Source organism: Odontomachus brunneus, unplaced genomic scaffold, assembly GCF_010583005.1.
Source record: "Odontomachus brunneus isolate Ranch 3 - 2012 unplaced genomic scaffold, Obru_v1 Obru_scaffold_076, whole genome shotgun sequence".
Taxonomy (NCBI): domain Eukaryota; kingdom Metazoa; phylum Arthropoda; class Insecta; order Hymenoptera; family Formicidae; genus Odontomachus; species Odontomachus brunneus.
The window spans coordinates 898,684-914,871 of NW_022639526.1; the positions used below are offsets into that span (position 1 = coordinate 898,684).

Genomic DNA, 16,188 nt, shown 5'->3' on the forward strand with positions numbered 1-16,188 from the left:
CTGATAGTGTCGATGCATAGCGAACGTCGACGATGACTATTCTTAACCTTGGACACACAAGTGCACGTATGATGCACGTTTTGTTACTCTTTCGCAAATGTCCTGTTTGCAAGTGTCCTCAGGGAACAGAGAAGCACAACAAACAAGTCGCAGTCACTTTCTATTAATTAATTTTATTTACAATGCTTCATTGTACATTCCATATTTTTTATTGTGGGCTTGTACACTTATGAGATTTAACATTTCGCGCTTCTCACTACACAGTAACGTTGTTCGCATATTAAGTATAAAGATAGCCAAGCGTAAAAAAATGCAAACATTTTTGAACGCCAGAGGTAGATAAAGCGTCGAACGGTACTAAAATGTAGTCTTATCGAATATTCGGCAAAAGTATTCGTAAAAATACTTTATATTGTTCTTAATAGTAATATTGTTCTTAATAGTAATGTTTATCATACATTACGTAAATATATTATGTAAATATTGTTATGTAAATATTATATTACTCTCTATATTTCTTATATTTCTCAATAGTTAATTAACATCAACTTTCAATTTTCGTATTGATAATATCGTGGTAACGCAGATGGCTGCATGCGTATAGAGGTCGTTTACAAAATTATTCCTACTATGTGTAGTGACAAAAATTGAATATTACCTTATTAAGTAAATGACTTGAAGTAAGTTGTGTCTGAGTATTTTATTCGTTCGTACGTTAGTTGTAATCTCAGTGGACGTGTTAGCTCGCGATATTTGAAGGTTTAAGCGAAGTATATGGTATAAAAAAAAATAATAAAGTTTATAGTAGAAATGTAAGTACTCGAAGATAATGATTCATCAAGAGTTGTATACGCTCCATCGAGATCGGAAACAGGGTCACAATGACGATTGTTATACAACAATGCAAAAATATAATTCTTTGTACGTCCAGCATGTCTTTTGAAGATCTGATTTTCAGATCTTGAATAGTGACAAAGATAATCACACGATATATCATCTAACTGCCATTTGATCTTAGATTTTAATGTACCTCGACCCGCGAGAAATCAGTCTGGATTGTCAAATCTACAAAGCTTATAGCTTAAAGCTATCTATAAGCTTAAGCTACCTGTCAGCTTATATTTACAACTGCACTTTATTCTTTCTTAAATATTGGATATTTTTTCATACTCTGATATACATATCTGTGTACCCGATAAATTTTAAAAGAGCGAAAAATAGAATTTCGAAAGATTTAGTTGCTAAAAATTTGGTATCTAAATCCACCTGTTCGTTCCATTTCATTCCGTTTTGCCATACTTTTCAATATAAGACTGCTTCGCCACCTTCACCAACTGATCGTATGTATTGGTCTCCCTTACCAGTGAGGTAAATTTACCATGATTGTTTTGCAATAATACGTGAGGATGGTCGTATTCCTGCGAAAAAAATAATAAAGCTATAATTTCATAATGCAATCAGTCACCATCGAAACGCGAGTTATGTTCGTTAAGTCATTTAACTTTAATAAAGTTCCAAATTTCTCTCTCTCGAAAATCCTTGCGGTGTCAAAGAAAGTTATACTTACAGCTACATAACCCTTATCCATCACCAAGACCTTGTCGCTGTCCATGATAGTGTTTAGTCGATGCGCCACTATGAGCATCGTGCAGGTTGCGAATCTTTTCCTGATAGTGCACTGAATCAACGCGTCCGTATGTGGATCTACGTTGGCAGTCGCTTCATCTAACATCAGTATACGATTGTTCCTTAGGATAGCTCTCGCCAAGCAGACCAACTGCCTTTGTCCGACGCTGTAGTTGCTGCCTCGCTCGAACACGCGACTCTCCAATCCGTTTCCAACATTGACGATCGCGTCTTTCAACTCAACCTAAATATCATTTTAATTCCAAGCCTTAAGATGTTTAGACCTTAGTGTAAACTTAGAACTTCAGAACTTTAAATATTTAAGACGAGAATTTTATGATTTTCAATCTGATCTTAAAATCCTCAACGCATTGTAATTATTATCGTCATTATCGAGCCAAAAATTATTTATCGACAAACCTCTTCGAGCACATCCCACAATTCTTTATCTGAAAATTCGTCGAAAGGATCCAGATTACTTCTCAGAGTACCCGAGAACAGAACTGGATCCTGAGGGATGATAGATATCTTGCATCGCAAGTCCTCCAAGGCTATTGAGTCCGTGTTCACACCGTCGATCTCGATAACACCCTCCACTTTTGCTAATCGGAACAGCGCCGATATCAGCGACGATTTTCCCGCGCCTGTTCTTCCCACGATACCGATCTGTTAAAAAATTATCCTTGAAGTATCTTGATCACTTTCCACTCTTTTGTAATCGTTATCTTCTCTAGAGAACAGTCGTAATCGGGAAGAGCGGGACAGAGAATTTTTAAGGAACCAACAAACGATTGAAACATTATCGAAACTACACCGATTTCTGCCTCTTCTTTCCTATACTTGTTCTCTACAAAATTCGCAGAATTTTGCCGCAGACGATAGCCGAAAGGAAGAACTTCCGAATATTTCAAAATGCAGGAAATCAATTTATTCTTCTCGAAATGGATTCTTCTCGCTTTCTATCTGCACTCGCTTCTTTCTCGCAGGATTCTCAGATGAATCATTGCTACATAGAATTCTTACTTAAAATTTACATACCTTTTCCCCCGCAAGAATTACAATGTCCAGTTCTTTGAGAACAGGCGGGGTCTCGTCCGCGTAGCGCATGTAGACGTTCTTGAACTCGATGCTGCCCTTCGAGGGCCAGTTCTTGGGAGCGTTGGCCGGTAACTCCATGTCCCACTTGTTGCTCTTCTTTTTCTGAAGGAATACTCCTCTGTCCCTGAAATTCGACTCCGGTGGCAGCTGAATGTAGTCGATTATACGTTCCAGCGCCATTATCTGGTTTGTCATGTCAGCGTTTTGCCGCATCACGTACTGCATGGAGCCGCTTATCGCTAAGATTTGCGTGATTCCCAACCCCACTTCCCCGCCGGTAAATGCTGAAAGACACAATAATTTTTAAGTGAAGTTAAAAAATAACAAACAAGATTCACAGAGGATACTCGACAAGGAGAATCGATTCTTACAGTTGTTCGTTAGTAAAAAGGTGAAAGTGACTATGGTGATTAAAATGACGCAAAATATGTCCAGATAAAATGAAAAAATCGTGGTCGTCACGTCGTACGTGTACATGCAGGACGTGTGTAGATCCTGTAACCTGTCGAATTCTTTCGTAAGTATTGACTGGTTGCAGTACGCTCTGATAGTGAATAAGCCGTTTAATGTGGTACTCATGCGAGTAAATACCGGCGAGCGTGCTGAAACACAAAGAAAAATATAATGGCTAAATAAATAGCAAAAACATAGTGCATTTAGAAAATTAGAGAGCTAAACATTATCGCGATTTTCACTTGAAAAAACATAGATGTGAAGAAAAATTGCTAGAGTACAAAAAAATTGCTAGAGTAAAGAAGGAATTGCAAGTCAAAGAGTTGATCGAACTTAATGTCGCTGATATAAGAGAAGAAAAACACGACAAATTCAACAAAATGAAAAAAACATTCTTGTGCAATCGCGTAATTGATACAAGCGAATGAATCGCAAATAAATAATTACGTTAATAAAAATAATAGTAATTATAAAAATTGCAGTAAAAATTCTCGATAAATGCTATATGAGAGAAGCCAGACGTACTCATTCCTTCCAAACGCTTGATATCCTTACTAATATTGAGATATTTCTTCCTTAACAAGTAGAATGTTATGGAGATCACCAAGATAGGTATGATGAAGAATGGATTGACTATGCAGGTTACTGTCACTGCGCCGATCATTAGCATGTTCGATTGGTATGAGTCTAAAATTCCTTTTGGCAATAACTCGTCGATCGCGCCCATGTCCTTGGAGAATCTATTGAGGATCCTGCCGCTTGAGTTAGTATCGAAAAAACGCATTCCTGTACGGATTAGCGCGTTGAACATTAGATTGTGTAGACGCTGATTGCACATTGTGCACGTGTTATATAAGAACCATGATCTGATGATGGCTACGATGAAAATACTCAACACGATGCCCGTGTAGATGTAGATGTACGTGGTCATTGGCCATATGTCCGTATCGAGACTCGTCGCATTCGCGGAGACGGTCGTTCGATTGGAACTCTCAAGATTGGCTAGATAGCGCCGCTTTTCTTCGGCATTCAGCCTGAAAGAAAAGAAAATCATATAATGACGATGGAGACGATTGAAGTAAAGAAAGTTAATCAGAATTCCCTAAAAAATGTCTCAGAAAAAATAGTTCTATCAAATAAAACATATCTACCCACATAGCACAGAAGTTTCAAAAAGCTTTCAGAAAGGTTTCAGAAACATTGAACCTTTCTGAAATCTTCTTGAAATCTTTCTGAAAGCTTTTTGAAACTTCTGTGCTGTGTGGGTATTAATATGTATCAGTAATAATTTAAATAATGAGAAAGTTTTAGTAAAATTCAGTTCTTAACTTAATAATATTTTTAATTATCATTATATATATACTCACAAAATAGGCACAAAATAGTCATTGAGACTGACAACGATTTGCGTGATGATGAACATGAATAGAATGAAGCTGGCTCTGTATAAGTTGGCACCAATTTGGAAGTATTTGACTAATAGAGAGCCCTTCACCACTCCGCGTGAGGTCTTTTCGAGATCCACCTTCTTCGTAACATTTTCGTTTTCCCCACCTTCTTCTATCTTACTGATTTCTAAAGTACTATTCTATTAAAATAATAATACAATGTAGAAACGTTAAAAACATAAGCTGTTTATACGAATTTGACGAAATCTTAACCCTTAGTGGCCCTACATGGGTATTTCGTATTCCTTCTAAAAAATGCTAAGGATACGAGGAACTTGTGCGCGAAAGGGCGCCTAGAATCGTTACTTCCTCTGTGAGCAGTATCACGGTAAATTTTTGTCGGGCCTCGAAAGACCTATGTTGGGTCTTTCGAGCCACAACGTCCTATTTGTGAAAAGTGGAAAATGTGTAAATATTCATAATAAGTATTCTATTTGCATTACTATCTGAATGTTATTATTTTATTAGTTATTAGTTATTATTTATTTACACTACTTTTATTAGTTATTATTTATTTAGTTAGTATTTGAGAGAAAGGTGTTTAAGACCGCGAGGATTTTTTTTTTTTAACTTTTTTTTAATCAATTTAATAACAAAAAACGATACAGGTTTGCTTCAAACGAGCGCGTACGAAACAAAAAGTTCGTAAACAACGCGGGAGATGCATGCACTGCAAAGCGACTACACGAAGCGATCGCGAACCGGTAATGGGTCGAGTCGATGGTGATACTTGTTCGCGGCTTTAAGACTGTCCGAACTTCGCATAAAAGCGCATAGACAAAAAATCGAGACGAATACTAAAAGCGAGCATTGTTCTTAAACTATAAAATCCTAAAGCCGTTTTCTTCTATTCATACCTGATAAAAAAATACGAATTTTTAACTCAAAGCACTCATTTACTTAATCGCTGATTAAACTTGGTTCATACTAATATACTACATTTTAGTTTTTTGCACAATGAAGTACAGGTATTTGTTCTAGAAACTTGAAAGTATATTCGTGAATTTTTACAGATTTTTTGAATCACTTTAAAGATATGATAACAAGGTCGGACTCCAAAGACCCATGTAGGACCACATATGATACCGTTGTTCATTTAAGCCACTAAGGATTAAATTTCCTTATATCCAATCTATTCTAATAAAAATTATAATTACATGTAACGTCACATGAAATTCTCTACAACCTCGTGTATCACGCAATTTCTATTTAAATTTTCAAGTATCACTTTATATAATTTCGTCATATCGATATTTCAACAATGTATTCGTTTCTTCACTTACTTTAGTACTTGAAGTAAAGATCTGTTGTTCTCTCATTCTCTTGTGCACAGACAACTCATCAGCCTCCTCATCCTCCTCCGATAAGAGTACATTGTATTCAGGTTGATAAGCCAATAAGTCTTGATAGTGCGAGAAGTACTTCATCTTTCCTTGTTCGAGCAATATAATACCATCTACTTCCTTTATGTACTGCAACTGATGCGTCGCTAAGATCGTCGTTTTTCCTGCCAGATATTTCTTGATACAATCGTGAAACAGATGTTTGCTCACGTGTGCATCGACCTAGAAACTTCCACTTTCATCAATGATAAATGACAAACGTGCTCGTCAAACGAAATCAATTTAGACAATCGATAGCTGGGTAGATATCATAATTACTCACTGCGCTTAAAGGGTCGTCTAACAAGTAGATATCCGACTGCCTGTACAAGGCTCTGGCCAAGTTAATCCTAGCCTTCTGACCGCCGGACAACATGTTACCTCGTTCACCTACGACGGTTTGGTCACCCTGCGGAAATTGTTGTAAGTCTTTCAACAAAGCGCAAACTTTGATCACTTCTTGATACCGCTGACAGTCGTAATTCTGTCCAAAGAGGATGTTCTGCCTGATGGTGGAGCCGAATACCCAAGCATCTTGACCAGCGTAGCTCAGTTTACCGTGAACCCTCGTCTCTCCATTTACTAGACTGATTTCGCCTAAAATCGCGGACAGCAAGGAACTTTTCCCGCTGCCCACCATACCAATGACCGCGTACAGTTTGCCTTTCTCCACCTCCAGGTTCAAATCTTCCAACGTGTTCTCTAAGTTGCCGAGCTCCCACTTGGCGTTGACATTGGTCATTTTGACGGCCCAGTTATGCACACAAAATACTTGTTCGTCTATGAATAGCGAATTCTGCATTGTATACGTAGGATATATCAATAAGAATATGTTAGATAAAAAAAGTAAGAGATCAAGTTGGCCTAAGAATCATATTAGTTACGCATTTTGCTTGCGTATTTATTTTGAGAAAAACAGTGAAATCGCTAAATTTTTCAGCTCCACTCGATCTCCCCTTCGAAAACTTACTTGTAATAGAATCTTTAGAATCAGTCCTGATGCTAGCCGATCTATTCCATTTCACGTCGTCGTTCGAAATCTCGCAGTTCTCCACGTCGCCGTTCGAAATCTCGCAGTTCTCCACGTCGCCGTTCGAAATCTCGCAGTTCTCCACGTCGCCATTGATATAGGATATATTTTGTCCTGAAATTTTGTCGGATTCGGAGTGAGTTTTTCCGTTATAGTTGCTGGACGGCTGCTTGCAGACGATGACATTTCTGCTCTCGTACTCTTCGTACATGAGGAAGTTCTGCAGTCTTCGCACGCCCACCAAGCACTCTGCCAGCTCGGCGACACCTCGCACAAACATACTAGTCATAGTAAAAGAGAGGATATTGAAGTAGGTCGAGATAACGAAGACCTTGTCGGCGGTCAGCTTGTGGCCAAACAGGAGCATAGAGATGAGTACGCTGCATAGCGCCATCCTGGTAGTGAAGAGGCTGAAAGTCATATAGATACCGCGGATATATGAACTCTTGGTGACCACTCGCAGCTCCAGCTTGCGTGCCAACTCGACCAAGGCGCAGAATGGCTTCTCCCAGGCGTACATCTTGATCACCTGCACTCCCGAGATGATCTCGTCCATCAGCCGGACTCGCTCGTCAGTTTTGATGGCAGTCTGCAGCCGATATTTCGACATAAGCTTGCCGGTGTAAGCTGAAATCGCGCAAACACGTGAATCTTTCGCGCTACAACTAATTTTTGATGGAATAGTAAAAAATTTCTTAATATTTAATAATTGTGACGAATAACTCACATTGAATCGGCGCAACTGTGAAGATGATGGCAATACCGATCAAACTAGAATATCCGATTTCTGAGTACAGAATATACGCCACAAATAAGCTGCACAAAGGCGCTGACCACATATATTGTGTAGTAAGGGAGACAAAGGTGAATCTGTTCACGTCATTGGCTATCAAATTGACCACCTTGCCCGGTGTCGTCTCTCCCAACGCTGTTTCTCTCAGTCGTAAAGCCTGAAAGATATAAAAAAGTGTGTAAAAACTAGAGAATTAAAATTAGAAGAAACTTCACTAAGCAATCCACTGCCGACGCAGTGTGCTATACAAAGATGTTATACAAAGGTGCGACTCGTGAGGATAAAATTGTGGTAGTATAAACGTCATTTAATTGTTAAAACTCGTCAATATTGACTCAACTGCTAGGAACTTAGAAAATCCAATTATCAATGTGTCAATAATTGAAGAGAGTCTTTTGTATTGTGGATACATCTATTCCGTAAGCGCATTATCATAATTTCGTTCATTTCTGTTTTGAGTTGAGCAATTGAGAATCACCATTGTTGACTCTAACAAGTAAACCTACCCAAAAGGTACATTCCGATTTCTTTCTAATTTGGTACAAATGTAGAAGTACAAAAAATATTTAGGTCATATTTTTTCATTTTGGCCCGCTTTGAGTTTCACGGGCAGTTTATAGCGTTTTAATGTTTTTAATTCTCACTCCTATCATCAAGTACAACAAAAATGTATAAGAAATAAAATTGAATACAAGATATAGTTAAATAATTTTAACAAAATCGACATAGCTGAAACACGAACCATTCTAAATTTCTTTAACCGAGATTTAAACCGAAATATTTTAAATCTGTGCTAAATTAGTCAAAAATGATTCGAATCTCGGCTAAACTGAAATCCGGCAATTTTAATTAAAATTTTAACAAAATTTGCATAGCTGAAACACGAACCATTCTAAATTTCTTTAGCCGAGATTCGAATCATTTTTGACTAATTTAGCACAGATTTAAAATATTTCGAATCTCGGCTAAACTGAAATCCGGCAATTTTAATTAAAATTTTAACAAAATTTGCATAGCTGAAACACGAACCATTCTAAATTTCTTTAGCCAAGATTCCAACCGAAATATTTCAAATTTGTGTTAAGTTAGTCAAAAATGGTTCGAATCTCAGTCAAACCGAGAAATTATTTGTATAATTTTTTTATACTTTTTACATGTGTGTGTGTGTGCGCTTTGTTTAAACGTTTTATTATTTATACAAAAAATTTTACACATTTGACTTTATACTCATAATCAGCAAACCAAAAACGCCTATATCTTGTATTCAATTTTATTTCTTATACATTTTAATTGCACTTGTTGATGTTAAAAGTCAGAACATTAAAAAGCTATAAATTGCCCGTGAAACTGAAAGTGGGCTAAAATGAAAAAATATAATCTATAATCTAATCTATTTTTTGTCGTTCTACATTTGTGCCATATTAGAAAGAAATCGGAATGTAACTTTTGGGTAGATTTACTTGTAAGTAATTTTCATCAATTGCACAACATTCGCTTCAAACATGATTTTACGTGTAATGTTTGACTATTTAGCAGTAAAACATGACATCACGTCCACATGCTTCACCGACCTTTCTATACATAACGGAGCAAACGGCTATGCGAATTTTTGAGCCCACTTGTGCAGCGCCGAAACAAAAGTGATTGAAGCATATCACATTCAAGATGCTCGCTGTGCACATGCCAGCCGCGTACCATAATGCGGTTTCATATGTTTCCATGGAATCATTCCTGAAGTAGCGCAGGACACCTCCCAGCAGGAACGGCATACTCAATCTACGAAATCCAAATCGCGCGAATTAATCTCTCACAAGGCACTCTTATAATTTTATCTTCGTTAACTTCGTTATTTCTCTCCCGATGGAGGAATTACCTTATGAAAAATTCCGTGATTATGTGCTGCAAAGTGAGTACGCTGTACTCTAGTAAGAACGTGCGCAAAATAGTTCTCAGCAAGTTCGGTCTGCGCTTCTGTTTCTTCGAGTTTTCCAACTCAATGGTCCATCGTCTATAATTATAACAAATTTTATACAATGTATCTCTCTTTCTTTCTTGTCACACAGTAGCGCAGGAAACTTATTTTGCATCCTTCTTGGATGGAGAACCTTAAAGATAGCGAGAGTACTCGAGAAAATTAATTTATAATTATAATAAATTTAATGCATGTCTCTTTTTTCCATTCCTCTCGGATGGAAAATCTCATGATAGATTGAAAATTCAGGGGGCAAAATTAATTTAAATCTTATTATTTCGATAATTTTCCTTCTTGTTTGTGCGCCGCGCAATTTTGACACTCACTTTTCTAAACGATCTCCGAGGATGTTCGATCGATCTTCTTTCAAGAGTTCATAAAAATCTTCTAATTCTGCAACTTTCGTGTAGCCCAATCGAAACACATCGGTGGCCCACCTGATTCAACATACGGAGATTTGTGAAAATCAAACATTAGATTTGAGTGTGAAATTTTTTTTTGCTGACAAATAATAAGATAATAAAGAAATGTAGAAACAGAGAAAGCTAGACATTTTAAAGAATTGAACGCGACTGTGTCGATTATTTAGTATTGTGATATCGTACATTTTCCGTTGAGCTAGAAAAGTGCGAAGTTATCTCTGTAGACAAACTAAATTAAGATTAAGATAAGAACTGATTTTGGACCAAATAGCGTGTGTAAATTATTCCGCAGTGTATGTTTCATTTTATCTATATTTATCACACCGTGTTAAATGCAAACAAACGATACGAATATTGCACGAAGCGAGTGTTAAAGGTTGATAAAACATAACATAATCTTTGTCTAGTATCTTAAAGTCTAGTATGATTTTTTAACTTTCATTCGGACGACTTTGAAAATTTACCAAATATCAAACTCGCCGAGTTCGGCAGATAGAAAAGCAGGGGGATTTTGTGGAAAATTACTTCAATCGATTTTGTGGAAAATTACTTCGCGCGACTCACCACCACAGCAATACCGACACGATGTTCGCTTTCTCCTTCGGATTCGGCCTTGACTTCATTCTTGGTGAATCCATCGTTTCTTATGCGTTATTGACGTACCGCTATTAACTGCCACTTAAACTTTAAATTAAATCGATCACTTTTAAATCTATCACGTGCGAGTGCCGATCAACTTGCGGCGGCAATGATCGATACACATCCCAGACAGCACATTGTCCAAAATCGGGTCATAAGACATCTAAAACATCTTTAAGACATCTTTAAGACAAATTCATAAGATATTGTCTTAAAGATGTCTTAAAGACATCCTAAAGACATCTTATGACTCGATTTTGGACATTTGTGCTGTCTGGGATTCGTCGCTTACAATCTGGTGTCAACTTCACGTCCTTCTCACGAAAAAATCTCTTCGCTAATTTTTTATTGTTAGTTTTTTAATTTCAATTTATAATGTGACTTTGTTGTTTTCAATTGATATCGCTTTGTTATTACTGAGATTATTCCTACAGCGTTAGTGATAATCATCTTATATTCATATTGTTAATATTCATATGTTAATATTGTTTCGAAAGTAGAGAATGACAAAAAAGATAGTGGCGAAAACGATTGTAAATCTAGCACGATTAAATATTTCTTTCTCTCATTATTGCGATCGGGAACAAGTTATCGACCCTGAAACTGTTATCACTTATGCGTGTATATTACATTTTTATTGATATTATTCTACGATTGATTAGATGAACTTTATCTCATAGATACAAACTGAGATCTACTGATTAGAGGAAAAACTTAAGAAACTAAGACCACATCTCTGTCAAGAACAATAACCGCTCGAATAGCACTTGAACGTAAAAGTTGAATGAAAATATGAAATATGCAGGTCTTTTGAACTCTCTTTTATTGGTAGAAGTATCTCTAAATATAGCTTGTATGCCTTCTGATTAGCTTCCAGTCACATTTGGAGAGGCTTTTATCTTTATCGATAAAAGAGAATTTAAAATGAGTCATATTACGCAGTGTAGAATTATGAAACATTGTGTGACAAGAGATTGTAAAACAAGAGATGTAAGGTATGAATCATTTCAATATTCGTAATCGAAATTACGATATAATTAAATTAATCAAAACTTAAATGATAACAAAGTATTACATTATTAATCGATTATGATTAATCAGTTTTGGTCGAATTTTATCAAGTGGGAAATAAAAAGATTAAAATACAAAAGATACAAGTTACCTCATCAATGAGATAATCATGCAGCTTTCACTTTTTTAAAGTGGCGATCTATTATGTGCCAAAAACACTTCTGAACTTCAGTTGAGCTGTAATCGATAGTCCGTTGCTATTCGCGTTTACGTCAGAATATTTTAAGATTCTAACTTTTGTATTGGTTGATTTAAGGCACTCTTAGCGACGATCTTTTTAACGCGCGCACTAAAAGTTGACAATCGTTTATCAGTGAGTAATATCCACGTTCTGATCGAATTTGGCAATTGGCTTCACACAGAAGATTAATATGTTCGCTAGAGATTATAATTTACTTTACTTAAATTCTTTACTTTAATCAATCCATAATTCGGATGCTGACTCGGCGGCACTTGAGAGTGATAATGAGCACAATTCATATTTTGTTCCAGATGAGTGTCGAAATCACATATCTGCTTACAGATAAAAGAGATACGCTGCGTAAACGAGCGTAAGTGTAAATTACTATAAATAATCCCTAGTAGCATAAAATGTTGGCGCAATATTGGGAAATTATATAAATCCAATGTTAAATATTGCGGATGAATTGATTTTCCAACATTGGTCCAATATTGTAAAATGGATATCACCTCTTATTTAACCAATATTTGTCAGCAATATTAGTTCAATAGCATTGGACAATATTGGGCAAATGTTAAGCAATAATATTTACTCAATTTTTTCACGTTAGACATTAATTGGATCCTAATGTGAAACTAATCCCAGTAAACGCTAGATATTCCTGGAAAATTTATAAAATGTTCCTAAAATCCAAAATTAACATTCCAAAAATATCCCAAAATATTCATAGAATTGACAAGGAATATTCAAATAAACGCAAAGAGTTTCATTTTTTACTATTTAGCGTTTGCTGACTTTACTTGAAATTTAAGATTATTTGATTCCAAATGTTAATTTTGTCTATATATGTTGCAATTGACGCAATATAATTTTTTTTTATAATATGATTTAATTTTAATAAAAATTAGATTTTTCGTACTTTTATTGTTAATTTAAACCTTAATTAGTGAGGTGAGGTCTACGAAACACCGCACATTCCATTTCGGCCTTAAAATTTGTATAGTAAAAATATTTTTATTGCTCTTATTAAATAGACAAAGTCATAAGAGATTATAAAACAACGTGTAAATGTAGAAATATAATATTGGCAATAGATTATCATTTATTCAAAGATCAATATTAATATTGTATTAGGAAATATTGGCTAATGTACTTCCAATGTAAACGGAATATCGTATAATTGTTGAAACATAATATTAGTCGTTCATTGGCTTTCATTCTATATGTAATATTCATATTACATTGGGAAGTATTGATCAATGCATTTTCAATGTAAATGCAATATTACGTATTTATTGATGTGTAATATTGGCAATAGATTAATATTTATTCTAAGACCAATATTAATTTTATATTGGGAAATATTGGCCAACGTATTTCCAATGTAAATCCAATATTATATAAATATTTAACGTACAATATTAGTAATATATTTCGAATTATTCCATGTCCAACATTGGCTGAATATTGGAAAATATTGGCCAATGTATTCCCAAGATAACCAATGTTTAGCCAATGTAAAGCCAATGAATTTTGCTACTAGGGATAGTAAACTATGTCCTAGAAATAACGAACGTTATTTATCTTTATTATTTATAGATATCTCATGTGATATCATTTCGACGTACGCATTCCGCTGTAACACTTGGCAGCTTACTTTTTTTTTTAACTATCGAGGAGACTTTGAGTAGCTTAATGCTTGTGTGTATGCTTTTTAAAATTATTAAGATATACATATAAAGGTTGTCTAAACTCACTTAACGCGTTCATTGACCGTGATATAATTTTTGAAATTTCGAAAACTTTATTACGGTAAAATGTAATTAAAACGTGCGTCACTGTGTCTTTTTCGACGTATAAATATTTTCTTTCATTACATTATAATATCAATCAAATAATTTCTTCTTATTTTTTAGCTCCCATTTCACAAGACAAGAAGAATAGAGCTGCTAGGAGCGTCTTACCGACAGGCATGGTCGCCACGTTGAAATTAGATTACGAGCTCATCATCCCGGTCTGAGTGAACGAGAACCAGGGTTGTGCCGTAGATTTCAAGATTACGTCTATATGGATTGTTTACACGTAGTCTACTTAATGTTTACATGGCCTTTTTCCCATGTAGACAATGTAGACAATGTAAACTACATAGACTAGTAAATTTTATTGTTAATTAGTACAATATAAAAGAATTAAATTATAAAACAGTTATCACACTCACATATATTTAAAGGAGAGTTTACAACCTTGCTTTAAACCGTAAGCCGTAAACAAATTGACCAACCACAGTCAATTATTCTTGAAATAATCGACTGTGATTGGTCAATTTGCTTTTAAAGCAAGGTTTTAGACCTTCCTTGATGTGAGTTAATGTGTATTAATCATAAATATAATGTTTAAAATAAAAGATAATAAATTGCATCAGAAGTCATGTAGTTCTGCCTATAGGACACGAAATTATATAGCTTGCTATATGGCGGAAGTTTGCGCAATAGCCAATCAATATGTCGTTTTTTCGTAAGAACGTAGAAGGAAAGCAGCATATTGATTGGTTGCCACACGAACTTCCGTCACGCGGCAAGCGTTACCGCGTCCTGTGGGCAGCAGCCAATAGATTACTCATACTACATTGTCTACATAGATGACATATTATACATAGTTTACTTTGTCTACACATAGACGTAAACTATCGTAGTTACGCGTAGACGCACAACCCTGGCAAGACATTATAATGAGCAGGTAACTAAGATTTCTTTCCTAAAGATTATCCTAAGTAGATGTGTTATCGACGTAGTGTCTGAGAGAACGCGAGTTCTTAAGAAAAGACGTCAAGACTTACGTCAACATGAAAAAATGCTCGCAATTCACCCTCAGACTACTATATTTTTCATTCCATGAAAAAATTGTCTGGCAGTTGCAAAATAAATAACGTTTTATCACCGACATACACTTCCGCACGACGTATTTTTTCGTATGAGCGAAAAATCCACAAGCTGTCACCGAGAGCACTGAAACAGAAAGTCTGTCACGATAACACGACGCGTCACTTCACTGTTATAACCTCTATCTGTAACTGAGTAACTGAGAATACGAGAGGATATCGCATATCACAATACATTTGCATTTGAAATTCGCCAAAAACGCACGAGCGTTTTTTTTCAGACCGACTTTCTTTTATTTACATAGTCACATGACTAAATTTAGGCTCCAACCAGTCTTTCCATTTTCGTAATTAAATCGTAATTAAATCGCCGAATGTACTGTCGCGTCAAGCATACAAGCCAGAAATTTCAAGAGAGCTATGTTAATTTATTGGTGAATAGCATTTTTTAGCAACAATACGCGAATGCGTTTTGTTTATTTATTCTCTTTTTTATCTCTATTCTCGAAAGCATAATCCTCCGGCTCTTTGTTTGATATCTGTGTATGAACTAATGTACACCTCTATACAGCTGTTGGTGACGTAATTCGGTTATTTTCGGCTCGACTCGGTATCCCTCGGCTTACAAGTGTTCACGCTTCGTGTTTTTGGCTGATATCGAAGTTATCAATGTAAACTAACAGAAACAGAAATCGGTGTCGACCTTCAGTCGATAGAACAAAGCTGAGAATGCCTTTGTTTTTAATTAAAAGAAAATTTTTTTTACTGCGAAATATCAAGTTTGTTATTAACTAACTCATTACTATTGATCACGCCGGTCTCTCAGCACGTCTAAAACGTCTTAAAAAAGTAATATCAGTACGCAAAGTGACTTAATTATTAGTCCATTACTGTGACACATTATTCAAATTTTTATAATAATAGTTCGCATTTTTTTAATTACAGGCGAATGCACACCGCTTTGCCATCAATCTATAAAGTGTAAATGTCTGTTACGTTTTATGTTAAAAATTCACACTTTTTAGAATTCAGCACATTAGTCATTCCAACCGGTTTCTTGGCGGATTTATGAGTTTACATCTATTTACTAATACTGTTCATATTCATCTTTACGAATGTTACTTCACTATCATTAAAATTCATGGATCGTTATTTACGAAGGACATATTTCATTCACTGGGAAAGTGTCTAAGAT

General features: G+C 35.6%; 1 protein-coding gene across 5 annotated transcripts; it reads right to left on the bottom strand.

The window, feature by feature from the left end:
- Nucleotides 1-186: 186 nt before the first annotated feature.
- Nucleotides 187-16,059, bottom strand: LOC116847331 (multidrug resistance-associated protein 4-like). Of its 5 annotated transcripts, XM_032822228.1 has the most exons (17): nt 15,229-16,059; nt 14,952-15,120; nt 10,789-10,908; nt 10,129-10,239; nt 9,704-9,838; nt 9,402-9,606; nt 7,765-7,987; nt 6,978-7,664; nt 6,291-6,787; nt 5,909-6,190; nt 4,545-4,765; nt 3,703-4,211; nt 3,096-3,326; nt 2,665-3,008; nt 2,047-2,292; nt 1,568-1,870; nt 187-1,418 (listed from the first exon to the last, which is right to left on the bottom strand). In XM_032822228.1, exons 3-17 carry the CDS (start codon nt 10,860-10,862, stop codon nt 1,281-1,283), a joined length of 4,206 nt encoding a protein of 1,401 aa, XP_032678119.1. In that variant the 5' UTR covers nt 10,863-10,908; nt 14,952-15,120; nt 15,229-16,059; the 3' UTR covers nt 187-1,280. The 5 variants fall into 5 exon arrangements, with proteins under 5 accessions (XP_032678119.1, XP_032678123.1, XP_032678124.1 ...); XM_032822232.1 differs by having other exon boundaries at nt 15,061-16,059; XM_032822233.1 differs by lacking the exons at nt 14,952-15,120; nt 15,229-16,059 and adding an exon at nt 12,349-12,892.
- Between the last annotated feature and the right edge of the window lie 129 nt (nt 16,060-16,188).

Excerpts from the sequence above, each read along its gene's own strand:
- LOC116847331 (XM_032822228.1), bottom strand. The coding sequence starts at position 10,862 with ATGGATTCACCAAGAATGAAGTCAAGGCCGAATCCGAAGGAGAAAGCG. Across the intron at positions 7,988-9,401 it reads GCTCCGTTATGTATAGAAAG|GCTTTACGACTGAGAGAAAC; the intron begins GTCGGTGAAGCA and ends TATATCTTTCAG. Across the intron at positions 3,009-3,095 it reads CTTTTTACTAACGAACAACT|CATTTACCGGCGGGGAAGTG; the intron begins GTAAGAATCGAT and ends TGTGTCTTTCAG.